At 43.6% G+C, this 27,465-nt stretch overlaps 1 protein-coding gene across 1 annotated transcript in view; it reads right to left on the bottom strand.

Moving 5' to 3' along the window:
- CACNA1I (calcium voltage-gated channel subunit alpha1 I) overlaps positions 1–27,465 on the bottom strand; it is a 284,889-nt gene that overhangs the window by 143,072 nt on the left and 114,352 nt on the right. The window contains exons 2-3 of the mRNA XM_044455382.1: positions 17,390–17,501; positions 16,886–17,019 (exon numbers count right to left, since the gene is read on the bottom strand). Coding sequence (XP_044311317.1) covers positions 16,886–17,019; positions 17,390–17,501 — 246 coding nt within the window. The remainder of the gene's footprint in view (positions 1–16,885; positions 17,020–17,389; positions 17,502–27,465) is intronic.

The following is a 27,465-nucleotide window of genomic DNA, read 5'->3' as shown; positions in this document are numbered from 1 at the left end:
ACACATACTTCCCAAAGTGCATGTAAAGGAGTACAGGAACATTACTTTACATGTTGAAGTCTGGGCACAATTCCAAGTGCTAATATTAACATTTATAACCCTAAATGGCTTGGGACCAGGTTATCTGAAGGAATTCCTTTTTCCATATCTGTGGACCTGAACCCTGAGATCATTGGCAGAGGTCCTTCTCAGAGAGCTCCCTCCAAAGAAAGTAGGAGGCTGGCTACTTGGAGAAGGGCCTTCTTGGTTGTGGCACCCTGTCTATGGAATCAGCCTCCTAAAGAGGTATGCCTGGCACCCAGTCTTTGTTCCTTCCAGTGCCAGGTAAAACCTTTTTATCTTCCCAATACTTTAATAGTTAGATTTTTATTCCCATTTTAAAAGTTTTTTACTGCTGTACCTCTAAATTGATTTAGCTGCATGTGAAGTGGGTGAATCAGGATTTTATTGTATTATGGCATTAATACTAATTGTATTATCATGATCTTATAATTATTGTACTATTTGACTTTGTGAACCACCCAGGGAGCCTCTCAGCTAACAGGCGATATAGAAATATAATATATAAAAAATTGAAACATTGATTCATGCAAAAACTGAAATAGGGAAGATGTGAGCACTCAGTAAGGCTGCCAAGATAAGCAGTAGATTTTTTAAAAATCAATTACACTCATCAAATTAAGACAGGATGCCCCTTTGAAAATATCTTTTCACTAAGTTAACTAGTTATTGACAAGTTGATGAAGGAAGACAATCATACAAAACGTTTTATGGATAACTGGAGACCCTTTTTTGTGTACAATTAAATCCATGCCTCTGTACATATCAACTATATTTGAATATGGTTTTGAAATGCTTTAGTGATATTGGGCAAAACACATGCAATTTAAAGATGTGCTTGAATAAATAAATAAGCAAACAAAGTTTGAGCTGCACATAAGCAAAATAATACAGAACTAATAGAAAGGAGTTTGATCTTGATGGAAGGGAACTTGCTTCAGTAGGCAACACTTTTTAAATAGCTTTCCCCCAGCTACTCCCACTTTGCATAGTTTGACTCTCAGGACATACCTTCCCCCATAACACCACCAACATATTTTGTTCACACTGAACAACTGTTCCTAGTGAATTAAGGTCAGCCAGATTTGAGATGTGTCCCAAATAGTGTTGACTCCAGGATTTGGAGTGTCCTTAGCAGTACTCCCAACAGCCACCTTGAATGAAATTTTGGGGTAGAAACATGAAGTACAAATCAAATAAATCAATAATAGATATTCCCCACCTCAGTGAGTCTATCTACTCCTTGGTCCTACAGAAAACCATGAATTTGTACATCTCTCAGTTTACACTACCACTGTTGTCTAGACCAGAGCAAGGGGGATGTGGGGATACTGTAGAATGTGATGTTGGAGAGAAAGACCAATTCCAGGAGGCTATTGCCCATGAGTCCCCTGATAGGGGGTGGGCTCTCAGCAGATGCCTAACCATGCCAACCCCTAATGTCAACTCTGATCCAAAACCATCTCATATCAAAATCTATAATCTTGTCCTTCCATTGTCCTTGCCTGCCTGGGGTAGTGATGCTGTAAAAGGCAGTTCACTGGGGGTTAATATACTGTTTGAATAAGTAAATAGAAAAATGGAACTAGGAACTCTTAAAATGCAGGGAAAACATGAGAGGTTTCCACCCTTAAAGGCAGCCTCAAAAAATGAAATGAAATGAAATTGAATTTCTCTGAATCATGGAATAAATTCCTTCAGAAGACCCTTGCCCAGCCCTGGCTCTTTCATGGAAATTTGAGGGGGGGGGGGTTGTTTGTTCGGTTTTTTTGATCCTGATCAATTATCTTGAGACACTTTAGTACAGAAAATAATTCCATAATTCCTCCTCCCAGCAAAGGTACCCATGGTTTGCCATCCTCAAGTAGTTATGCCAGAAGAACCCATTAAAACAGCAGATTTTAATAAGCTGGCAGGGTGGGGCCTAGAAGCAAGGCTGCTCCTAAAGGGCAGTTCCCATCTTAAAACTGGCAAGTGACTTAGCTTGGGTCAGGCAACAGGTTTGATCTGAAATCAGCTGTGTTCTTTTAAGTAAAAACTAGATGCAGCTGAAAGGGGAACTGTGAGTTTTGCTGGCAGAAGAAGAAAGGATGGTGGAGTCACCTTAGAAATCAGGAATCGGTACAGGGAGGGGAAAATAAAGGCAAATGATGGCCATCTGTGGATCCTGAGAGAAGTGCCAGAAACTCAGTCTGTCTTGATTGCCTGCTCTGTGAGCAGAAAGCCTTGTGCTTAAATCTCAGATGTGGAGATGGGAGCACCTTCAACTCAGCAGTGAAAACAAGAAAGAGCCCTGTAGCGCTTTAAAGATTAAGCAAATGATCAGGGCATAAACATTTATGGGCTGGGTCCTCTTCATCAGATAAAGTGGATTCTAACCCATGAGAGCCTACGTTCTAATATATGTACCAGTCTTTACGGTGCTTTGGGAGTCTGTTGTTTCTGCTGCAGCAGGCTAACCTGCCTACCTCTCTGGAAAGTTGTTGCTTTATTCAGCAGTGGTGCATCTACACTGTATAGATGCTTAGAAGCCTTCTCAGTTATTCTTACTTTTTACTCCTTTAGCTGACCCCTGGTGTGCAAACAAGCTTGGGAGGGGAGTCTGGTGTTCCATGGCTTCAATGAAAGCCCACATTGCAGATGAAATAAACATGAAAATGGGAACCCCTTAAGACATTTCTTTGCCTCCCACTCCTGGCACATTCCCTCCTCATTTCCTAAGGTGAGCTTTTAGCTTGCAGCCCACAGAACAATTGGCACAACTTGTCAGGCATGAAGAATTCATTATCAGGGGCTTGGTGCAGCACATGAAGAATCCACAGTGACATCTCTGAGGCAGGGCCAGCAGCTCTCCTCTCCAAGGAAAGTTACTTCAATTTTGTTTGTGCTCTGAATGCATAGCAAGAGGCCAGTTGGCCATTTTGAAATGCAGAAGGCGCTGTGGAGAATGAAAACAGCGAGGGAAAGGAGGTGAGGAAACAGGGTGGCAGCCCCCCCGCCCCGCCATGCATTAGCTGTCAAAATCAATATAACTTTTGCTCAGCCAAATTCTGACACTAACAGTCATCTCCAGTGTCTGACATTATCTTCTCTCCTCAGGGTTCCTCCTGCCCCTTATTCGAGTCCTGCTTTATGCCTATTCCCCTTCTATCCTAGTTTTCCTTCCAAATTTCCTCCCCTTTCATTATTTCCCCTTTCCTTTCCATTTTCTGCTATGGAAACTTCCTTGTAGACTTCCTGTCCTATCCTACTTTCTCCTTATCTTCCCTGGCCTCTCGGTTTCCTCCTTCCTGCTCGTTCTGCTTTAACAGCCATCAGTTTCTTGGAAAGCTCAATACACACAGAAACCTTGAGCTAAGTACCGGAAGGACAGTCCTGATCAGCTGCACCCTGCATTGACCTATCCATTAACAGTCTGACCAGGGCTAGTGTGCATCAGGAGGGCTTGGCTTGTGGCTCATTATTCCCACTGGAGCAGACCGCAAGCAGAGTGGGCATTCAAGCCCCTGAGATCATCAACTTATTGTAATACAATGCACAATCCCACATGCAGCTTTGATGGTGTTTCAAAATGCTAAAAACTCTAGCACTGTTCTGGAAGGTGTGAATTGAATCGAAGGCTATTGTTCCTCTGACAAGAGCAATTATGCAAGTGGAACTGGAGTGGGGGGGGGTGGATTTCTCCCCTTCACAGCCCCCTCCCCATCCTCAAAATTTACTCTCGAGAGCTGTGGAAATCCCCCAAGCAGAATTTTGGGCAGTGCAGAGGCTGCAATGGGGAGCAGAAAGGGAGAAAGTCCAGTCATGTTAGTGGACATCTGCCAGGGCTGATCAACAAAACTCAAGGTTGTTGAAGTCCTTCCAATTTCATCCTAAAGTGCGTTCTGTTTTTAGTCTATACCAGACTGAGGACTTTGCCTTTTCCTTTTTTGTATGACTGCCAGTGTGTATTTTTGTGCATGTTTTTACAAATGTACACATCACTTGTGAGACATTTTATGCATTCTTCTTTCATTGGTTAAAGTGCGTGTGTGTATATCCGTTGTAATGTAATGTACTGTGAACTGTGACTGGCACTGCAAGTTCAGAAATGTTTCAACAAATTGTACGTGGATGTAAGCTTTATCGAACTCAATGGGCCTTGCATATGGGGAGAGGAACACATTTTCTCAGGGTCTGAATACCGTGTTTTAATACAAGGAATATGCTGTGATTCAGAAATTACTTCTAGTCTGCGAACACCATGTCAAAAACCTAATAAAACAAAATATATGTCTAGAAAGAGTACACAGATCAGTTACGGCAGGGCACATGCTTTGGATGTAGAAGGTGCTGGGTTCAGTTCTTCACATACATAGTTCAAAAAGATCTTAGGGAGCAGGAGTAGAAAACAGAACCTGCATTTCAATCCTCAGAAAGCCACTGCCAGTCAACATGAACACTACTAGAGTAAATGGATGAGTGGTCAGATTTAAGATAGCTCAGTTTCATGCACAGCATTATCATCATTATTTAGTTTCATTTCTATACTGCCCAACAGCTAAGGCACTCCAAACAGTGTACAACTAACAAAATTTTATGTGCGGAAACAACTGTCCTAGGCCCAAGTCCTGCAAACTTTTCTGACAGCTTCTCCAATAAAAAGGGGACAAGAGAAATGGAAATGCCTTTAAAACCTCCTAGCCTGCCAGCCCTTTAAGAGTCAATTACTGTCTGGTTACTGTGCCCCATTAGTGCTAATGGCACTGACACTGTGGAGCAAGAGAAGGGCAGACAGGAGCGCAAACAAGCAGCTAAATTGCTTAAGTGGGTGGTAAGTGTCACACAAGATATCCACCTGGTTATGAAAAGAGTGTATCCTCATCTGCAAGACCAGTGCAACAAAGATGACTGGACTAGCAGCAAGAGCCCAATCCAGGGACACACAGCCCGATTCTTGGCCCCAGAAGCCAGCTGAGGCCCTAGTGAGCCTATGACCTCTACGGATGCTGCACTGCACTGCTAAACTTATCACCAGAAATGCAGTGGCAAACTAGTTCCCCGCCTCCTACATGTGCAAAGCACACCAAAATGGACCTATTTGCCTAGGAATGTCAGAGAACTCTGTTTCAGTTTATTGTTTATCAAGATTTACCCAATTCACACCTCCTGGACTGAATGCAGACTTGGATGTTAGATGCCATCAAAGTCTGTGCATTTCCAAGCTGGCAGGGTGATCTGTGGACCAACAAAAATGCACCTGACATCATGTATGCGCTTGAGAAATGTGCACAAAAACGCATACGTCTGAAAAATGCACACAAATATGCTCAAGCAAGGAGAAAGGAGCGTGTCTGTTTCAACGATGCACACACAGAAATACAGACAAAACCTTATTGCTCTGACCAGCCTCCCCAGTAGCACCCTGCCAACCTGCCCAGTCCCTCCAGTAGTTCTCCCCTGGCCTCCATGGCTGGCCTTGAATGCTTTCTCTGCAGCTCCTCCAGGCACTGCCCATCCTCTCACAGTTGCTCCCAGGTCTCCCTCCACGATCAGGCAGTGATGGAGCAGGCCTCCCTTTTAAGAGTGGGTGTGCTGCAGAGTGAAGCAACTGCCCTGCAGCAAAGTGAGACGGCTGGGCCCACGTGGGCCCTGGAAGCAATCTGGAGAAACGAAGGTGGGCAGTGGCCAGAGGCTGGCATTTCCCTCTGCGGCCTACTCAGCTTCCCAGTTGTAAGACAGAGCACACGTGCAAGGAGGGCTCCAGATCCTGTGGGAAGTGCCTGTAGGTATCCAGACACCCACAGATGCTGTGTAGGGGAAGGCCATATTTGGGAAGGCAGGTCCCCTGATAATTGGGGATCTCTCTGCGTTTTGCAGTGAGACACCTGTCAAAGGTTGGAAGAGGTGATATCCTCCCCACAATATCCCCTGGGAGGGGAGGGCAGAGACAGAACAAGTGTAGTTTGAAATGGCAGGAAGGGAAAACTCATTGTGTCTAGTCCAGGGGTCTCAAACTCGCGGCCCACGGGCCAATTGCCGGTGCGGACGGGGCATGGGGGAGGGGCCCTGCGCCTTCAAAGCGCCGGTGGCGCCCGGGCCGCGGGATGAGCAGCCCACCACCGCCGCGGTGGTGGAATCCTTGATGCGGCCCAGCCTCACCCAGACTACTTCCAGCGGCCCCCAGGTAAGCTGAGTTTGAGACCCCTGGTCTAGTCAGAGTTGTTTGAAACTAGGGTGCAGTTTCAGGGGCTTGCTAGGTGCTTTTTGCCTTGTTTGCTTCCACCTATGCTCTGCTTGTATACTGTTAAAATAAAGTAAATATTTCAAGGATACCTTAAATTTCCAGAGCTCTCTCAATCAAAGCCAGGTTCAACACTCCCATGAGGAGGGGAAACCGCCTGCCTTCTGGATTCTGTGTTGCTTTCAAGAGGCCTTCCCTGTTTGACCAGCCACAGCGTTTACTGATATTCTGTTTTTAATGCATTGTTTTTGTTGTTTTATCTTTTAATTGCTCACTACTCCAGGATTTGGAGATATGGAATGGTAAACACATGTTGTAAAGAAATAACATTCAAAAGATGAAGAAGCATAGCTTAAGGGACTATCAGACATTGAAAGCAGAGGCATTCCTGACACCAAGCAGAAACCTGTTCCAAAATCCCGGGACTGTAAACATTCCCACTATCAGGGAATCCTAGTTTAGCAGCCTGCAAGAATGTACACTTGGATCCACAGGGAGACATGTTCACCTCCAACCTCAGCACTTTTATTGGTGAAAACAACTCAGGTAAACCCCTCTGCAGAGTACAAAGCTACAACAGTGCTGTTACATAGAGCTGCATCAACCAGCTACATGTTCCAGAACATAAACAGAGTGTTTTATAGGTTTTGAGCCATTTACACAGGAGCTGGGGTTGATGATGAGCCAATAATGGGTACATACCAACAGATAATATATTCATGAACAAAACAGTGTGCAGAAACTGCAGAGGGGACGTGACCGAATGGTACAGTACATATTGGTGATTACAGAATATTGATAAGGCACAGAAAGCCACATGAATCATAACGGGGTTTGGGTGTGGGTACTGACACGCAGGAAAACTAGCCAGGGCAGCTTGTTGAAGCCCAGCAGTTTAACAGAACAAAAAGCCTCAGTACAGTGTAATGCACTGTAACAATGCAACAAGGTTAAATTTGCAACTAAATGCAGCAGCTGCCTCAGGTAAGCAGAAAGTCTCAGTCTCTTAAAGAAACAGATGAGTAATAAGCCTTCAGGGAAAAAAAGGAGCCTGGCTTGGAATTCTGGTTCTTTCTGAGCAAGAGGAGCAGGGACACCACAGGTTTGATTTTAGATCAGAAAGGCACATATGAGCAAACCTTTCTCTATAAAGTTTTATTTGGATTTCCCCAACACCACCAAAGATGAAACGTGAACCAGTCGGAAGTCCCTCCTTCCAACAATACTGACTATAATATATATGAACAATAATACTCAGTTGTCCCCCAGCTTTCCCATGAATATCTTGTCTCACCCAGCTCATTTCCTCTGTTCCTCTTTCCTCTGGGCCTATTTCATCTCTCAGTTCAGCCAACCCAGTTCTGCTGTTACTCATTACTGCCCAGTTCTGTAGCCAAGAGTTGCAGAAGTGCCCTTAGTGGAGCTCTCTAATCATGGGGCTCACAGCAGCTCTCATTAAGGTTCCTTCTACTCTCCTTCTCAAGTCCTCGATCTGCATACAGCTTTCTCAAGGCATCAGAGCAATGAGGATGTACTTTTGGCCCTTCCAGCTTTCTTTCCACCAATACATTTAAAAACATACACAAAACCTTGGCTCTAGTACTGAATAAGGCATACCTTCTGGGAGTAAAAAATTAATTACTAATTACACAGTTACTTTAGTGTGCAGTTCTGAAGCTCAGAAGCTCAACACCCCCAAGTAGTGAATAACTTAATTGAGTAGGTAAATTTTGATTTAATCAGGAGTTTATTTATTTCTCTTTGAGCACAGCTTTTCTGAATGCTGCCCAAGTCTGTGACACCCGTCCCTTGATGCACATGACATGATTATTTCACAGCCCTGTTATGTTCAGATTTTTCCCAAACCCAGGGAGAGAAAAATGTCAAACTCCATTATGAGTTGTAGGGATGTTTTGAAGCTAATGTGCAGAGACATAAGCAGTCATGTCAAGTGGCAACTTAGTTAGTGTGGACTGCAAAGCTCTCAGGGGTACAGGGGCCTTGACAATTTTGATTTGAGCCAGATTTTTTAAAGGCAAAAAGGCAAGCCAGGCAGTTAACTTATTCTGGAAGTTAAAAGAAGGCACGGAAATGCTGCTTTTGTCTTTGAAAATCTGTTCTTGATCCTAAATTTTTATTTCAACACCCAGAAATGCCTGATGTTTAAAGTAGTGGGGCTGCAATCATATGCATGCTTACAGGGGAGTAAGCCTTGTTGAACTCAGTAGCTAAGCAGACCTTCCCTCTATGAAAATTCACATGATGGGATTTGGCTCTCTGAATGGCCCAAGAGTTACATCCGACTGATTGCAATGAAAAACCCAGCTACACTTAGAGCAAGCGCACTGAGATCGTTAGTTATGCCCACTGGTATAAGCCCCATTGATTTCAAAGGGTCTAATGTACATTGGACTTAAATCTGGATCCAACTCATTGGGTAGCTCAGCATTTCTGTAAATATCACCACTGGGTAGTGCATGTGGACACAAAATGAGAACAAAGCATACAAAGAGACCTGTTCGCTGTCTACCACATGTATGGATCTCTTTTCTTTCCAGGTCTATCCTATCATGTTTAAGAAGCAATGGAAAAAGATTGTTCCCTGGCAGCACTTTTGTGCACACTGGAGTAAGTGATACAGTGCAGGAACTAGCCCTGGGGAAAATATATTTTCCCTTCAGGTGCCTCCCTATATATAGAAACCCGCTTACCAACGACACGACCTATCAACTTTGGTGAAGCAGTGTGGGTAAAAACATGATTGTTTCATGAGGGTCAGAAGCACTGAAAGCAGAAAACAGTTTTGAGCTGTCAAGAAACAACACTGACTAATACATTTGAAAAGAAATGGTTTGTGAAGTACCCTCCCAAAACTTTTTCACTTTGATTCACTGATTCATCAGAATTTTGCTTGGGAGTAAGTTCCACTGAACTCAATGGCGTTATTTCTGAGTTGACATGTGTAGGATTGCACTGCTTATCTCCCATGCAAAAATTAAACCATGGGACACCTTTTAAACCCTTTAGATTGCTTACTAGGACTGGCAGACATGACCACATAACACCAGTTCTATATCATCTTCACTGGTTACCAACTGAAGTCTGGGCTCAATTTCAGGTGCTAACTTAAAGGCATAATTCATGGGTCCTCAAACTACATCCCACAGGCCGGATCCATCCCACCATGCCCATTTATCCAGTCCACCTCAGAGGTTTTGGACTCTCTCAGAGAAAATGATCTCTGAGCGAGTCCAAAAGCTGTGAGCTGGCACAGGCATTCTTTAAAACGGAGCAGAGAGAGAGCCGGCGCACGCTCAAATTGCAACAGCTCAACTGCGCATGCACCAGATCTCCTCTTCCCCCCCACCCCACCCCACCCCACCGCACGCATATACAGAGCAGGAATATGGAGCGGGAAACAGAAGAGAGGTGGGCAGAAGAGAAAGAGAGACAAAGAATAAGACAAAGAAAGGATTGAAGGTAACAAAAATATAACTTTCTAAATCTATACTTAATTATGTGAGCTCGGGGGCAGCCATGCCTGCCCCAACCATGCCCAGGCCTGCCGCCTCGCCACACCTGGCCTTGGCGCTGCTGGAGGCTTGGGAAGCAGGTGAGGATGAGCAAAGCCAGTTCCCTGGCCAAAGCATCAGTGCGCCCACACTTTGGCCAGGGACCGATGCTTTGGCAGGGACCCTGTGCTGGACATCCATGGGTCCACGTGGAGTATCCAGAGAATAATCCAGCCATCAGAACCAATATGCTTCCCCACCCCTGCTCTATATATAGAACAGCCAGTGTGTATAGGTCAGCATTGCATGGTTGGTCTCCCTGGAAAACAGCTGGAAAAAAATTACCTTTGTGTACTGGAACTTACATAGTATAGCATATTTGGATGGGCCTCCCCACATGGTTGCCACATGGCTAGGCGGGAATTGCAGCGATGGGCCTGGCATGCCAGAGAAGTAGAGGGGGCATGTTCATGCTCCTTCCATGCAATGCACTGAATCTCTGGGCAAGAATAATCCAATCCAGCTCCAAATGGAATAGATAGTATTACTGCTACTTGCTCTACTTTGTGATGTACTTCCATTATAGCCAGTTCTTTTCTTCATCACCATTCTCCTGCCCCTGAAAAAGGCTAAAGCCTTCAAGTTAAATTTCTGATGCAAGAATTTCCTTAAATGTAATTTGACTTGTACAAATGCAGAAGAGGACTGTGAATATTGATATCTGACTAGGCTTAAAGTCCTGTTGATAGCAGTGGTATAAGTTTAAAATGTGATTTTACAGGATTTAATTTTGGAAAGATCATTCCTGACAGCAGTGCTGTTTTACTGCCACTGTTCACATCTTCATATTGTACCTTTAATTAACACATTGTAAAGTTTTAAATAACACAGATCTCAGGAGAATGCTTGAAGAAAGTAGACAAAGGGCAAAGGAACAAGACAAAAGGGGAGGGTTGCTAGAGATGATGGTTAAAACTCGTATGTGGTTGGGTGCAATTACGTACAAACTTAAATAAATTATAGCCTATAATCACCCAAATTACAACGTATTGCAAGCAGAGAGCAAGAAGGGCTAGGGCAGACCAATGTCACAGGTGCCTGCTTGCTGACAGTAATGGGTTCAGTTGCATGTACTCAGATGACTCAAGAAAGTAGGGCACACCACACACTATATGGGAATCATGATTAAAAACAGATTCCTTCCCAGCCACAAATACACTGATTAAGAGGAAACAGGTTATCAAACTTAGCAATTCTTGTTTGCAGCCTGCATTTGGAAAGAGCTGACATCCACTTTAAGTTCATCTGTTAATCATTTCCTGGTCACCAATTCTGACAGATGTGCTGGGCATCCCATTGCATGTTTCTTTTACTAGATACTACTGGAAAGACATGGGTCAGTACTAGTCATACATCCTCCACAAAGCCTAGTCAGATCCATACCACCCTTGCCTTGCTCAAGGACCTCATCCCAGGAAGCCACTAGTTCTGAATGAGAAACACTAGATTGCCTTCACTTCTACTTTAATTCTTCTGACTTTTCCTGCATTGGTCAATTTCCTAGGCAATTTTACTGTGGGTTAAAATAAAGCTGCCTGAGAGCTGAGCTTGCTACACTAAAGTAAAGTCAGACTCAGTTTCCTTGCAAGCTTTGCAGATTGTTGGTGAGTTATAATTTTATTGGGTGGGTTTACCTGACATGAGAAGCCATGGTGAAATTCTACCATGGTGGGTCAGCTGTGTCATCTGGATCCAATTCCACAGTTTCTGCATGGTAGGCTCAGTTTTCTGAAGCCATGGAGAAAATCAGGAGTCTTCCTATGATTTCCATGCTTCACCATGGCTTCTCCAATCATCTGGATCCAGGCCAGGTGTTGCTATTTAAGCACCAAAGAGGTTCCTAGCAAGAGTGGCTACAGAAGTGACCACACCTAGCCATTCATATTGATTGCCCTCAGCCTTTTAGCAACAGACATGCCAAAGCTCACTTTATTCCCATGGTCAAGTGATGTGTGAATCTCCCTGCTTATTTTTGGAAATGGATGAAAATATACAAAGGGAGGAAAGGGGGGATTGTGATGAAACTGTTTATTTTCAATTAATAAAACTCTGTCAGGGATGGAGCTGCTGGGGCACACCACAGCCATGCAGGTACACTTGGGCAGGGGAGGGGAGCACCCATCTCAGAACACAGTGGACCAAAATGGAAGAGACTGCTGTGGCCTGAAGGCAAGAATAGGGAAAGGACAGGGACTTCATGTGTGCTGGGAAGCACAGTGAGGCTGGGAGAATGGAACAATCAGAACAGAAACCACACTTCCCAGGTAATTTCAGGCAAAAATCTGTGCACGGTGGAAACCACACAGCATTTTTTGCCATGTTGTGTGAACCCGGCCCTTATAGCTGAGAAGCTGGGTAACTCTGCTGTAAGGTCTCCCTTGAAGGCACACCTTGCAAGACTTTAGATCTTTCAAAAACAGATCAGATGGCAAATCCTACTCTCACTTCAAGTTGCAGGAGGGACACATATGACCAGATGTGCTGTGTCTTGTTCCCCTGGTCTTGTTCTTTGAACATAGAAAGCTGGCATAAGAGAAGAAGCTAGGCTAGAATCTTTCTACCTTAATTAGCCCTTTTACAGCAGTCAAAGGAGGAGACTTCTCTATTAGAATTGGAAGAGAATAATCTTTCATTCTACAGTTGTCTACATTGTATGGCTATATAATGTGGTGATACAAAGCATCCTGAAAAAAATAGCTTTTAGCATAAACTTAGGAACAGTAGTAGAATGCATGCAAATATTCACACATTTCTCTCTGTTTTCCAAATGTAGCTGTGTGAAAGAGTGGAAACAAGGAGTAAAGATAGGTTTCCAAGGCCAGGAAGAAGGATCTTTCTTAGATTTTCTAGGTTGGCATTTAGGACACAGACACCAGAATAAGTAAAATATACTGATCCCTTCTACTCTGGAAAATGTCTTCATAGCAGAGACTATTTTACCCCCACCCTCCAATTCCTGGGGCAAGCAAAGTAAACATCTTAACCTGACATGTAGGTGAGCACCAGCCAAAATCAGGTTAAACAAATTGACAGTTCAGTTAGCTGGTGACTCAGAGCAGTAACATGAATCACCCACTCCATATTAGCACTAATGTGTTGACATCTTATACCAAATGCCAAGACGGGTATCATGGACAGTGGTAACATCAGGACAGGATTTGGGGACAGATGCCTAGGACTTCACTCAGCAGAATAACCTTAAGGGCCTCTAAAAGGGTATGAGCAAGATAATTAAGTCCAGCATCTGGAATTACCAAATTGAATGACTGTGGAAGAACAGATTCTTACATTTTCAAGCAACAAAACCAGGTGAAATTTAGACAGAGGGAAAGCAGTAACCTGGACTTTTGGGGGGTGTTTTTGTTTAAACCTGGATTAGGTTGTCTGTTTTCCAGACTAGGGAACCACTTAAAGTGGTACCTTTTCAGAGACAGCAAGTGATTTTGCATGCTTAGCTTTAAGTGCCTTTAAGAACTGAATTCTCATTGATTTTGTGAAGAAGCAGCTACCTTAAGGTGAAACATGGCTAGGAAGTCACTATGCTTATCACAGGTCCAACCTTGAAAAGAGAATCAGTAGTCACAGGAGAAGATCTCCCAAACCAATGGAAGGGAGAGAGAACAGCCTTGTGTACTTTCAGAGCAGCTGCCAAACGCTGGCCACATTAGGCACCTGGATACCTGCAGCTTAGTCATACAAAATGACTGTCGAGCAGCTACAATTTCAGAATGCAGTGGAAGAGACTCATCACCTCTCTGTGCACTTGCATGTTTTATTTAGCCCAGCCAAAAATAAGAAGCAAGATTTGTTCTGGGAGCTCTCTGATTTCTTAAGGGAAGCAGCAGAGAAGGAAAATATTGATTTAGGGCCTTTTATTTTAAAATTCACTCTATAACCTGGGGGGTGGGGAGGATAAAGTTCTAGTGATGTCAGTTCTCATTGCCATGGCAACTGTACATTTTTAGTGACAGCGGAGTCTTCCTCAAAGCTGCTAAATTACATGGGAAGAGAGAGGGTGAGAAGGGCACAGAGCTGGCAGTGGAATTTACTTAGGGAAAGCTGCAACTCTTGAAATTTGTTGGGTGAGGGAAGAGAGAAAGGAATCAGCTAAATAGGCATACTGTTTTGATGTAATCATCAGTATTATTTAATCCAAGATGTACAGCCCACAATATCTTATGGGCTCAGGGCAGGTCCCAGATGTGTCTAGAGTAGTATCTACAAATGAGGGGGGCTCTCTTGCTTCATTTCTGTACAGAATACTGTCACCAGAAGCAGGAAAAGATGCAGCTTTCTGAACCACACTGGAATCTTTGACATCATATTCTCTGTAGCAGTTCTCTGCTGTTCCTTAGCTTCTTCTCAAGGGAGAATATGCTTTCTTTTTTATTTTTTCAGTTCCGCCCCAAGTAAAACAAGCAATTAAAGGCATTTAAAAATTTAAAAGATAATTTTTGAAGTTTCAGGCTTTCAAATATTTCTTTCTCTCAACTCTTTTCTGAAAATCGCATAGCTTTTTATTGAGGCTGGGTGCTACGTTTCCTTGGGCTGGCAGCATGAAACTGAAATGGCAGGTTGCCCGTAGTTTCTTTGATATTTCCCCTTGCATCAGCTTCTCCTGACCAGCTGCCTTGGACTACTACTCTAATCATCCACAGCCTGGCTGGCTGGAGGGTGCCAGGCTAATTTCTACCTTGGATATATTCTAATAGCATGCTCTTGAAACCTATTTTATAAAGGTTGTTGAAATGTGTTTTGCTCACAACCACTTTGTATTCCGTATATTCTGTGCTCTCATGTCAAATTTAAAACATGGGAAAACTAATGATTTTGAAGTAAAAAATAAAAAGGCACGTCTGATCTCAAAGCCTTTTTTAAAAATAATAAACCCATACCAGAATTTTAGGAATGCACTTGCATTCTTGGTGACGATAGCTTTTTGGGAAATGGAATGTGTGCCCTGCAGATGCATGATTAAACTACATACAGAAATCCCATCTCATAAAATCCCTAGACTAGGGTATTCCAGGAGGTGCCTACCAGCTAAAATGCAATCTGTGAAATTAGAGGCACTTGCTGCAAATTGCACGTACCTTGCCTCTGAGAGAACATGCAGGCAAGAGGGGACTGACTGATGTGGTTTGGGATGGCCAGTTGCAGGGCAAGGGGAAGATCTGTGCACTCCCTGCAACCTGTCTACATGAAATGAGAACTGAGGAATTGGGAAGTTGGAAAGCAAATTAAGATTTCTGTTTGGGTATGTCTGACTATCACTAATAATGAGAGGCAGCCATTGAGGAGACTAATTCTTTGACTGCAATCCTCTTCCAAAGTGGTATTTAAAGTCCCAGACTTTAATGGCAAGGAGACTGGAACCCAGGCATTTGTTCTCTCTCAATGGGGAATATATGCTTGCATGCACCAGTGACCAGACTGAAACATCTCTCACGAGGGAAAGCAATTTCTCATTGGCACATGTTAATTCATTGGACTGCCTGACAGTCAGAATGGGCCAGTGCTAAAACGTTATGGCTGGACTAGATGGCAAGGACAACAAAAGCACCCAGACTGCAATAAAGCATTTCTGCTGATTTAAAAAGGGCCAAGTGGTGACTCTTGTCCTGACTCACCAAACTGAATGCAAAGCCTAGAGGTGCTGCTACTATTGATGCCATGCAGCTGCTTTCTGCTCAAGCTTGAACCCTCTGCCAGTTCAGCCAGTGAGCTCCAGATAAGAGTGGCAGGTGGTTATTCTCCAAGGTGAGTAAACTGTTTATGCATAGAGGGTCCTGGCGCATTAATCTGTTAGTGGAAGCAGCAATACTCTTCCCTTTCCAACAGAAAGGAAACCATTCTGCAAAACTGTGCCCACTTGTGCAGGCAATGAAAGCTCACCAAACATTTGACTGGCAAGCCCTTGTGGGCACCTTTCTTAACATGCAGTGATAAAGGGGGAGTGGAAACTGGAGCTTTACTGTAGCATTTTGCTCTTAAAAACACTCAAATGTCAGCAGGTCCCTGAGGTGTGCTTTGGTGGGCCAATAGGATGCCAAGGCAGAATCACAACGCTTTCTCTCTCTTTAAGAAAGATGCTCTGAATGCCAACTGCCTGTAAAAGGAAACAACAGTGCTGATTTGATCAAGCAGATTCCTCACTGTTCCTGCCTGCCTTATCATTTTCTGCAAGTGGCTGTAATTATGCCCAGAGGGGACCCATCTATTACAGGGATCCTTAGAGGTGCAACATGTTTCTCTATCTGTTCTATACACAGAGGTGCATTGTACCCCCGATCATCTATTCATCTTTGTCAGAGAAGGCCACCCACTGTCAGGGGCGGAGCAGGTGAGGAAGCAGAAGTATCTGCTATCCACCTAATCCAGACATTGGTGTCCACAGAAATGAGGGCAGATTTTCCTCCCCTTGCTGTGTATTAAAGGGCAGCATCCAATTTATTTTGTTGCATAGAACTCTGCAGGAGCAAATGAGCTCAGCCTTTGCTGCATAGCTCTATCTTGCTGGTTCTACATGACTGTGACAAAAGGACAAAACCCAGAAACTAGCATGTATATGTATATGCAGTAAGATACAGCACTTTTAATTTGCATAGTAGTTTCACATATTTGCCCTTACAACACAAGGTAAGGTAGGTCATTAGGATTCCCATTTCACAAACTGGGAACTAAGGCTGAGAAATGTGTGATTTGCCCAGGAACTTCCTCTGAGCTCCCTCATTTTTATGATAGAGTTCTTTGCAACCCTGTTGACGATAGAGACTATGCAAAAACTGGCTATCAATAACCAAGGTTACATATCCTTCAATTTCTCTGTTCCCTGAGTTAATGAAGAGCAAATGACATTCATATTAAATAAGAGATCATAAAGTTCAGAATATGAGAATCAAACCTGTCCTTGTACTTTAACAGGCCATGGTACTGCATGCATAGCTTGCTAAAGATATGTGGCACCCAGTTCCCATACAGACACAGTGGTATGCCTATCAGAAGGTGAAAAAGGAAGTCAGGAACCTACCCAGCCATAACAATGAAGAAATCTAGGCGGTTCCAGGTGTCTCCAAGGTAGCATTTCTTGCCAAAGATTCCCAAAGCCACCATCTTCAGCACCATCTCCATGGCAAAGAAGATAAAGATGAAGTCATCAAATACCTGAAAGGTTCAAGGGAAACTATGAGGTGGATTTTAACTCATTTTCAATGCCATTCTTATCTCATACTTCAGGATACATCAAGAAAGTATGAATTTCAGAACAGAGAACTGACATGCATTAACACGATTCCTTTGTATTACTTTCCTGATCCACCTTTTTCTTGGACAGTCTCCAACTCATTGATAGTCTTGTCTAGAAGAGCACAAGAACAGATGCAATGAATAGATACATAGAAGGGTTAACTCAGATTTTCCTAGAATGCTCATTTGTCTCCTTCAAATGGTTTTGCTGTGCTCAATATTAGCCAGACCCATGTGAACCCTGGTCAAGACCTTAGCCAGTGGCTCACCCATGAAGGAAATGGCCTACCTGCAAAATCTGGCATCTGTTGGAAAGGCAGTCCATATCATCACAGGGCTGGTACATCCCAAGTGTCACACAGTTCAGTAGGATTACCATCATGCTGATACACTCGAACCAAGTGGAAAGAAGAAATACAGTCAAGGAAAATCTTCAGCTACAAAGGCTGGAACCAACCCCAAAATCTGACAGAAAAACAAGTTAAAAAACTGCAACAGCTGAGCTATCAGGCCATAAAAATGTAATTTGCATGAACTGTAGGACTCTTCCAGGACTGTACTACTTCAGACTGCAGTTGGGGGAATCTCATGACTTCCCCCATAGAATAACTCTTCTCTGCCCACAGAGAGCCTCAGCGATTGGGTAGCATAAAAATGAAATGAATAAACAAATAAAATATATAAAAGTCAGATATCAGAATGGAGTCTTAACCTAGCCTTCACCCAGATTTCTAGGTAAAAGGAATCATGTTCATGGGGAGACATTCAATTATGCATATTCCCCCTTCAGACTAAAGAATGGATTTCTTAATGCATTTACCATGTTATTTGCTATTTGTGTGAATTACTTCATCTACTCTTCTAGAATAACCATGAAGCCTGTCATGGAATGTGTCGTGAGGTGTAGCCCAGTATGTAAACATTCCACACATTCTAGAGCAATAAAACCCAAGTCCTTTAATGCTAATTGTCTACAAGATTTACAATTCTATAGATAAGTTCCCTAATAGCGGTCCTTGCTAAGCAGATGGCAGCCCTATAATGGCTTCTCTTCCTGAGCCCACGTGGGATCATTCTCCCAAGTCACGCCTTTCCTCCCTCTTACGCAGTCTACTTTGTAGCTGTTCAAATCGGCGTAAAATAGGTCTGTTCTGGGCTCCTGAAAAATCCACGACACCTATTGTGTCTTCTGTTTCTGGCTCAGGGAGATCAGCATCGGGGGGGGGGGGGGGAGAGACAGTTTGCTCTGCCTCCTTCTGAGTAGAACTTGCAGCTTCCTCTTTCTCATGACTCTCTGTCTCTGATAAAGGTCCAGGCGTTCGCTCAATGTGCTGGGGCTCAGAGGAAGACGCAGTAGCTGGCTCAGCCGTCCCTGCATTGGGTTGTGGGGTCAACTCTTGGGCACTGGGTGCCAAGTGCAAGTTCTCCTTGGGAGTCACTGTTTCTGTCGGGGCTTCATGCACGACAGAATGGGAAGTAGAGATAAAGGAACAAATAATATAAAGCACAGTCATGAATACATGCAAATCTAAATGAAGTCATCCATTTTTAGTTATCTGATCAATCCTTTCAAATTAGACATAATAAAGTGGTCTTCCATGAAAATTTGCATGCATAAGCTGCAAAAGACTCCAACATAACAGAGTTAAACGAGTAGAATTCACTTTTTTTCGGGGGGAGTTAACATTTCTATCACTGGTAACACACACAAACACATACACACACAAATGGAACCATCCCTTCCTCCCCACAGATAACAAGATGTATTATAATTGCTGTTTATAATTACCCTCAACTTCTCCAGTTGTACACGTTTATTTGGTTCAAATGAGAAGACAATGAGCTGATTTTCATGACAAGGCCAACTCAGGACATGGCTGTGTACTAGGTGACATTCTGAATATGCAGCCCTGAGCAGGGATTGTTGTGTTGGGATAACCCAGCCATGGAGGGTAATTTCAGAGTTAAATAACCCTTGCAGGACCCCCTGACTTTGACAGGGTTTTGTGAAGGTTATTTAACCCCCAAATAACCCTCAGTGGCCAGGTTCACATGACAAAACAATTCTCTGGGCAGGTGTTGTATATTCACAGCATCATCTGCACATACTTAGTTACATGCCTTGCTTCATGTTAGTTAAACAAATCCCCCATGAGCCTACTGTATCACGCAAACCAAATTAAGGGAGCTATGCCAGAACCTAGTCCCTTTGGCTGCCTTGTCTGCAGAGTGAATCCAGAATTCGGCAAAGCACTTATCAACATCCAAGCAGACTTTTACATAAAGCCAGAAAAGTTACTAGACTGGAAAAAAAATATACCAGCCTCCATATATAAATGATTTCTACCAACTGGGGTGCCAGAAGAGGATCTTGCCTGCAATTTGGGCTTCTTGCTGTGCCCCCAGGCTGGCTATAGGGAAAGGGGTTTCCTCCACAGTTAGCATGGAAACCAAGGAATCCAGTGGAGGAGACAGCCTGCCTATCCATTGAATGGAAGTCTGTGCACTTGTCTCTGGTGGCCAAACAAGTGGTTTAATACAAGCCTGCATTTAGCTGGGGGTTGGTCTAGATAGCCTCCAAGGTATCCTCTAGCTCTAGTCTGTCTATGTGGAAGAAGCACCATTTGTGCCATGCTTCCTTTACGCATCCATGTCCACACTGCAGCAAATATACAAGGGCAATGCGACAGGAACAATTTGATTTGTAAATCTGGAGGGTAATTTGTCCCACCTACTGCGGGTACCAATGAAGACTGCATTGTCTCCAAATTAGTCTCCTTTTTTGCTTTCAGAAGAGGTTAGGAATACCAATTTTTTCCCCAAGAAATCTGTTGGAAGGAACAGATCACTGGTCCATCTAAACTGTTGTTTTGCTCCCAACAGTGACCAATGCTGGATGTAACTTCCATGATGGGCTTAATTATGCTACACTTTAACTAGAGGAGAAATTTGTTTCCTTATCCCAGCTGGTGATCAGTAAATATCCCAAAGCATGAGGATTGATAGCCCTTGTAATTGTTTTCCTAGCTACTGCTTGGTGTCCCTGGAGATGCTTATTTGTAGAATGGTAAATCCTTCATTTTGGAGGCTCTTACTAAGATAGCTCCTAATAACCCACAGCCAGAGAGTCAATTCATCTTCATTTTCCTTTACGGTTTGCAAAGAATCAAATCAAATCAAAATCCTTTGCATTTATTTTTAATGTGTTGCCTTCTATGTTTCACCATGTGCTGCTTCACTTTCTCTATTATAAAGTTTTGCAAACAAAGGAGGGCACAAGTGGTTATTTATACTCTGATTTGTTCTAGGCAATTCTGCCTAGATTGTTTCCCTTTTCCAAATCCGGCTGTCCTAAATCCAGATGTACTTTTAAGGGTTTTCTAATTTGCTGTTGCTACCCTAAATGGGATGAAAGTGCTTTAATGCCCTTTGTTTTGCAGCTTATACATTTAAATTTAGTTTAAATGAGAATAAAGCCTCCATTATTGCTCCACTGAATATTATCGTCAACATCTATGCAGATTAAAGGACATGTTCAGACTGGGTTTTGCCAGACTGTGCAATGCTGAGAAAGATTTCAAATACCCTGGGGTCTGTTGCTCAATAGGAATGGCAAATAGGCCAAAGTGAGAAAGATGCAAAGAGAGGAATTCAGCTCTGCACCTAAATCTTGAACAAATTTACACTCATTTGTTTGCATCAGGCATCTGTATTTGAAGTCTTTACACCCTGATCCTAAAGTCATGGATTTGATGATGTAAAACATGCAGAATTTGAAGGTGCAAATCAATATAATTGCCCTGATTCAGGTAAGATCCAAACATGAAAAGTTGGTTAAGAAACAGCATTAATAATCTGTTTATTTTGAGATGAAGAAGAAAGCTGAATCCAGAACTGTGCTCCCCTTTCAGCTCTCTTCCCAGACACATTAACAATGACATCACCAACTATCTGAATGGGATGCCATGGATAGAAGATAAAGCTAAAATCATGATGGCTGTATATTACCTCTAGTAGAATTGATGAGGAACCCAAGGTGGAGAGTGCTGTACTCACATCCTGCTTGTGGGCTTCCCATGGGCATTTGTTTGGTCACTATGTGAGCAGAATACTAGACTAAGTAGGCCTTAGGTCTGATCCAAAGCCTCTCACCTTACATTCTTTTTTCTTACATGCAGACCCAGTTCCTAGATGGGGCTTCTAAGGCTAGGCAGAGACATGTGTCAGTCCGCTGATGCATGTAGATAGTGTTGGAGTGAAGCTCCCATCCTAATGATGTCCAGATCACACAAAAATACTTTTCACCCATTTAAGTGATTGCCTTTTTTCACTGCTCAGAAAAACAAACAAACAAACTTGGGGCCACGGTCAGCGGGTGACAAAACTAACCTTGCTGCCCTAGGCATTGCTGAGGGACTAGTCGGGCCTTCTCATGGAGGCTGCATCTCTACGCAGAAACTCATTATGTCTCCCTTCTGTTTGCCCCATGTTGCTGGTATGTATATAAAGGGAATCAGGGACTGGTGGTGTACATATGGAGCTTTGAGGAGTTAGAGCTTTCTCACATAAGGACTATGCATTATTAATTAAGACTGTACACTGTTAAATTCTGGAACAAGAAACTTCAAAATAAAATATCTTTTCAACAATAACTGCTCCAACATCTTGAATTCCCACGGCAGTTGCAAAAACTGGAACACCCCCAATTTCCATTTTACTAAAACTTGGATCAAACTTACATTCCCTTTGGAAGGAAAAGCTGGTAGCTTAAGCTGGTTTGATTTGCCTTCAGGTCCCCTGCCCCAATTTCAGTGGCCAAATTCAAGGGACACCTGCCCTTCATTTTGGCAGAAGAGGCAGAGCAAAAGCAAAGTCTTGATGCTGATTTATAGCAGTGCACTGCCTACCTGTTCACCTTTCTGTGTTAAATGGTTCAAAGATAGTCAGGATGCTCTTTGCAAGTGTTTGGTACTCTTCCCTCTTTCTCAGCAGGGAGAAGAGAGATCTAAATAGTGAAGGGGACTTATAGGGCCAGATTAATATTGTTATAACTTTAGGATATTATGTTAATATAATTTATATTCCTCTTTAAGCACAGTCCCTTAAATGACTGCTCAGAAGTACATCTCCTTGAACTCCATGAGGCTTACTCCCAAGTAAGTGGGAAGATGATTACAAGCACATCCTATACCTATTTATAAGAATAAGCCCCAATGAATTCAATAGGACTTACTGCCGAGCGAACTTGTAGAGGAGTGTGCTGTCAATATTTAAACCTCAGAACAGATACACAAACAGTACTTAGGTTGGCCTAACTTTGGAGCAGCTGTATATGCAATCACCACCATGTAGCACTGCAGAGTATATAGAAGTGCAAAACTTTCCTGAGGGGTTTTGCAAGTCATGCTGAAGCTCTTCTGGCTCCTTTGAAATTGCTTAGACCATGGGTCCTCAAACTATGGCCCGGGGGCCAGATCCAGCCCGCCATGCCCATTTATCTGGCCTGCCATGCCCATTTGGACCTGCCGCCCACCTCGCCCCACATGCAGGGAGGCAGCAATTTGCTCTCTCAGAGAAAACGATCTCCAAGCGAGCAAGCTGCTGCCTCTTGCGCCTGCCTCGCGGCGCGTGCCTGCCCCCACCTGCACCTCGCCTCCCCTCCTGGGCATGCGCGCCCGCCTGCCCCTCGCCTCACCTCGCCTCACCTTGCCTCGCTGCGTGCCCTGCCCCCACCTCAGCATGCACGGCCACATGCACCGCCCCCGCCCCCACGCCGGCCGGCACCACCTTTCCGACCCTTGCCCAGCACCAGCAGCTTTCAACTGGCCACCTGGTGGAAAAGTTTGAGGACCCATGGCTTAGGCGTTCCACCTGAAAAAGCAGAAAAAGGCCACGGCCCTCATGTTCTACTAGTGGGCTTCCCATTACAGCCTCTGGTTGTCCACTGTGGAAACCTATACACTGACTTGATCAGCCTTTGATCTGATCCCACCTAGCTCTTCTTCAGAATTATTGTATTTGTAGGCTGCTTAAATAGAATAAAAACCCTAAGCAGGATATGTAGATTGCCCCTGAGAAGATGTGTTAGTTTCCTCAACCCGCTTTTGGCTTCCTTCAGAATTCCTCGCATGGTTTGCCAGACCAGAACCCCCCTCCCCTATTTTTTCCTTCAGGTGAAATTGTGGGTAATTCCTATGTAGAAGAAGTAGAATGGCCCTCTTTTGGTGAAATGTGCAAGGAATTGTGTAGGTCAGCAATACTGTAGCCTGCCCAGCTTTAAAAACTTCTTATTGACATTTTAAGCAAAATGCTGCATTTATATAAATTTAAAAATGCACTTGGGAGTTCCTCTCTCCTCCAAGCATGGTTTATTTTCCAATCCAATTTGGACATCATTTGTATGAGTTTGAGCACAGGCAGCTGCAGTTGGTGCCCAGATTTCCTGCTGCCCTGGGCTGAGCTGGTTGCATGAAAGCTAAGCACATGCGCCAATCTGAGCCAAACCTGGATTAGCATTTCGCATGCTATACCAACTCCTGGTTGCTTTTAGTGTTTTTGAGCAACACTGTGTTAAAAGTGGATCTGAGCACAGTTAAATAGAGCAGCTGACTTTCCCATGGGGGCAGCAAAGGTAAAGTTGAACTCAAAACTGTGGCAGCAATAGGGCTTATATGGCTGGATGGATGATTGCTTGCAGATTTAAAAAAGTCAGGTGAGAAAAGTGGGAAAGGGGAATGGGACAGCAGCAACCAGACAAGTCACAGCCAATCAAGAACCACACTCCCAAGGCTTTGTTGGCCCACTTGGACAACAAAATAGCAAACAGCTTCTATTCTAACCTATACACAGTAACTCTACCTTCGAACCCCACAGAAGACACAGGATGCCAAAGAAGGCTACCTTTTAATTTGAAATACAGGGTAGAGCTAGGTACCTGGGAGAGGCTCCGGCAAGGGGCGGCATAGAAATGTTCTAATAATAATAATAATAATAATAATAATAATAATAATTATTATTATTATTATTATTATTATTATTATTACAAAAAGGCCTCTCCACTGGGACAGTTAAAGACATTTGCATTCATGCCACATGCATTATAGGTCATTGTGAGATGTGATCGCAAAGCCATGAGAAAGTGTGCACACATTAGCATTTAGTCCTGCAATGTATGCCTAAGTGAATTACTTTTAAACCTATTGACAGGGTTTCTGATTTCTAGTTGCTTGGATCATGGATGTTGACATTATAGTCCACTAGAATGAACATTGTGCTTAGACCCAGAAAAGCTGAGTTCAGATCCTACCTTATTTATGGGTTCTGAACCACTTCAAACAGCACTTTTTGTACTTGTTCTGATTGATCAATGACTACAAAATGCACAAAATCTTTCTGGAACCGTGTAGACTTGCATTTTTCTATTCCTGTCACATCAAGATCCATGCCAGTGGCAACTGGTTGCTCAATTATGTGTGCTTTAAAGAGATACACATCTTAAAATGCACATATGCACAAGCTGACATGGTAAAATTTATACCAAGTACAAAAAACTAAATATTTTGTAATATGCCATCTGCAATGTAAGATGAATAATGACCTGCTTGCTTGGAGTTTTGGATAGCTGATGCACAGTGGATGGCCCATGGGTACCAACTGGCTCACCGAGGGGTTTCTCACAGAAAAGGTTTCACTTTTTCCTTAGGTCGAAACCACTGCTAAAGTGCACAGCAACTTGCTACCACTTGTGAATACATAGCAAAATAGATGCATTTGCACTGGTTATGCACAAAGGTTTTCCTATGTGGGATTAGCTCTGCAGAGGAAAATGTTGTGCACAGGGTACATTTCCCATACAAAAGTAAAGGCCTCCCGGAATTCACTGTTCTATGGCACTCAGATATGTGCAGCCCACCCCGTCCATCTCTCCTTCCCTTTCCTTCCAAATTGCTTCCATTCACAAAGGGCCATGGCAGTTGCCACCCTGCCTTTCAGAGCGGGCATTCTGCCAGTCGGAGAACCCTTTGTGTCAACGCACCCCTCCTCTCCCCGCTTCTTCTGTGCCACTCCTACCCCTGTTCCACCAGTAGCTTTGGGTTGCTGAGTTCATGGTCTCTTCATTTTAATCAAATTCACTATGACAGCAATTTCCTCTCCTCTCCTTTAAGCAGCTTTATTCAATATAGGAGAGGAGCGCCTTATTCCTTCTCTGGTCTACTTATTGACCCTCTGTTGTCTCTTCCCTTGAAACAATCTGGGCAAGGCACAAAACGCCTGTGGTTACAGAAGAACAGTTAATATTTCATTTAGAGCTAAAGAATTATTTGGGTTGTGAATGTTAAATCAATCAACAATGCCAGGCAATTGAATTCTCTGTCACCTTTTTTTCCTCACTTTCTAATTTTACTGATTTTCCACTTATCCTGTTGTCCCCCATATTTCTATTCTCACTCATCTTCTCTCTCTCTCTGAATTTCTTATCTGGTCCAGCTTTCTACACAATATACGTGACAGCATGACAAATCCAGCAGCAGCAACACAGTCTGAGTCTGTCAGACAGCTTGAATAAGGATGTCGAACTTATTTTGCTTCTCAAATATCCCTTTCTTGCATACGCCAACTTTGCCAGTGTTCTGGGAGCGGGGGAATGGCGGTTGGCAGACAACAGGTCTCCTCAAATGGGTTGGAAGTGAAGACAAAGAGGCAACGTTCCTCAGCCCCTGTCATTGAGTACACGCTTATTGTATTGTTGCAGCTGAAAATAAGGTTCTTCCTAGTAAACTTTTTTCTTGTTTTTTTAAGCCTGAGTGGAGAGAGTATGAAAACTGCAGTCCTTCCACACCCCTTTCCTAGCAAAATGGTTGCATGATCGCCAATACTGCACAGAGGAACACCACCAGTAAGTTATAGCCAATCTTAGTTTTACCTATGGGAAAACTACTGAAAAGGCTGAGACTTAAGATAAATTGCCACTAGAAGCAACCTTATTCTTTTTATAAAGTGAAAAAGGTGTTAAAAATTCTGGAATTAGTTAAGCAAAGAACTGAGAGCTGGACTGCAAGACAGGCAACTGGCAGATTGGGGCAGTTTTGAGCCTGAAGCTTCTTTGGTTGCACTTTGCTGGGAGATAGATCAAGAGGAGTGTTTCCTGGCTTATTTTCCTAAAACTCAGTAGCTTTTGACACATGACTTAGGGCCACCTGGCAGGGTAGGAGGAGGAGGAACTGATCTGCAATGCTTCCATTTCTGTCTATTTCAGAAGATGGACACTGAAAGCTGCCTAACATGAAGTCAAGAGTATTTACCCATCTAGTCCAGTACAGACTACTCAAACTGGAAGTGCTGCTCCAGCACCTCAGGGAAAAGATCCTGACACCCCCTACTATATGAGGTGATGTTGCATCTCCTCTTCTGTGCCTGTGACATTCCATAAAACTCTGTGTTATCCCATATCAGCATGGAATGACTGTGAAAGCTTGTCAGAAGATTTGGAGCTCAGCAGTACCGTCAGCATTCTGATGACACTAAGGGATGTTTCTCTATCTCAAATCCCAGTGAGGCAGTGGAATCCCTAAACTATTGCCTGGCATGACCAGAGAAAGACCAATAAAATAAAACTAAGTACAGATAAGGCTGACTTTAGATTGAGGAACCAATGAATGTATACTCTGGGTCAGTGGTGGCAAAGCTACAGCACATGTGCCACAGCAGGCATGCAGAGGCCTCTCTGTTGGCACGCAAGCCAAGTTGCCCCAGCATTGCCCCAGCAGCCCCACATGGGATAACAGTGCACCTAGGGGCCAAGCGCATGCTCAGAAAGGAGGCGTGGTGCTAGGTGATGAGGACACAAGCCACGACTCATTAACCACGACTCATTCGAGCGTTCGCATGGCCAGTCAGTGTGCTGCCAAGGAGAGAGAGAGAGAGAGAGAGAGAGAGAGAGAGAGAGAGAGAGAGGGAGAGAGAGAGAGAGAGAGAGAGATGCGCTTGCAATTGCTATGAGTTGTTTTTTCGAAACTAAAACTTCTTGCAGTGTTGGCACTTTGCAATAAATAAGTGGGTTTTGGGTTGCAGTTTGGGCAGCTGGTCTCTAAAATGTTCACCATCACTGAGTTAGGGCTAGAAAAACGAGGTATCCTGCCATGGTTTTGATGGTTGGAATGTGTTTCGAATAGGCAGAAATGATGAGCTGCGCAGAAAAAGCTACTCAAGGAAGGCTTTTTCAAAAGCGCCCTTTTTTCCAATGGTATTTTAGGCCCATGTTAGGGTTATGTGTGTGCACCAGGGTAGGGTTAGGGCTAGAAAAACGAGGTGTCCTGGCATGCTTTTGATGGTTGGAATGTGTTTCAAAGGGGCAGAAAGGAAGAG

This window comes from Varanus komodoensis, unplaced genomic scaffold (assembly GCF_004798865.1).
Source record: "Varanus komodoensis strain SLA01 unplaced genomic scaffold, ASM479886v1 scaffold8, whole genome shotgun sequence".
In the NCBI taxonomy this organism is placed as follows: Eukaryota; Metazoa; Chordata; class Lepidosauria; order Squamata; family Varanidae; genus Varanus; species Varanus komodoensis.
This window is presented reverse-complemented; position numbering and strand designations above follow the sequence as displayed.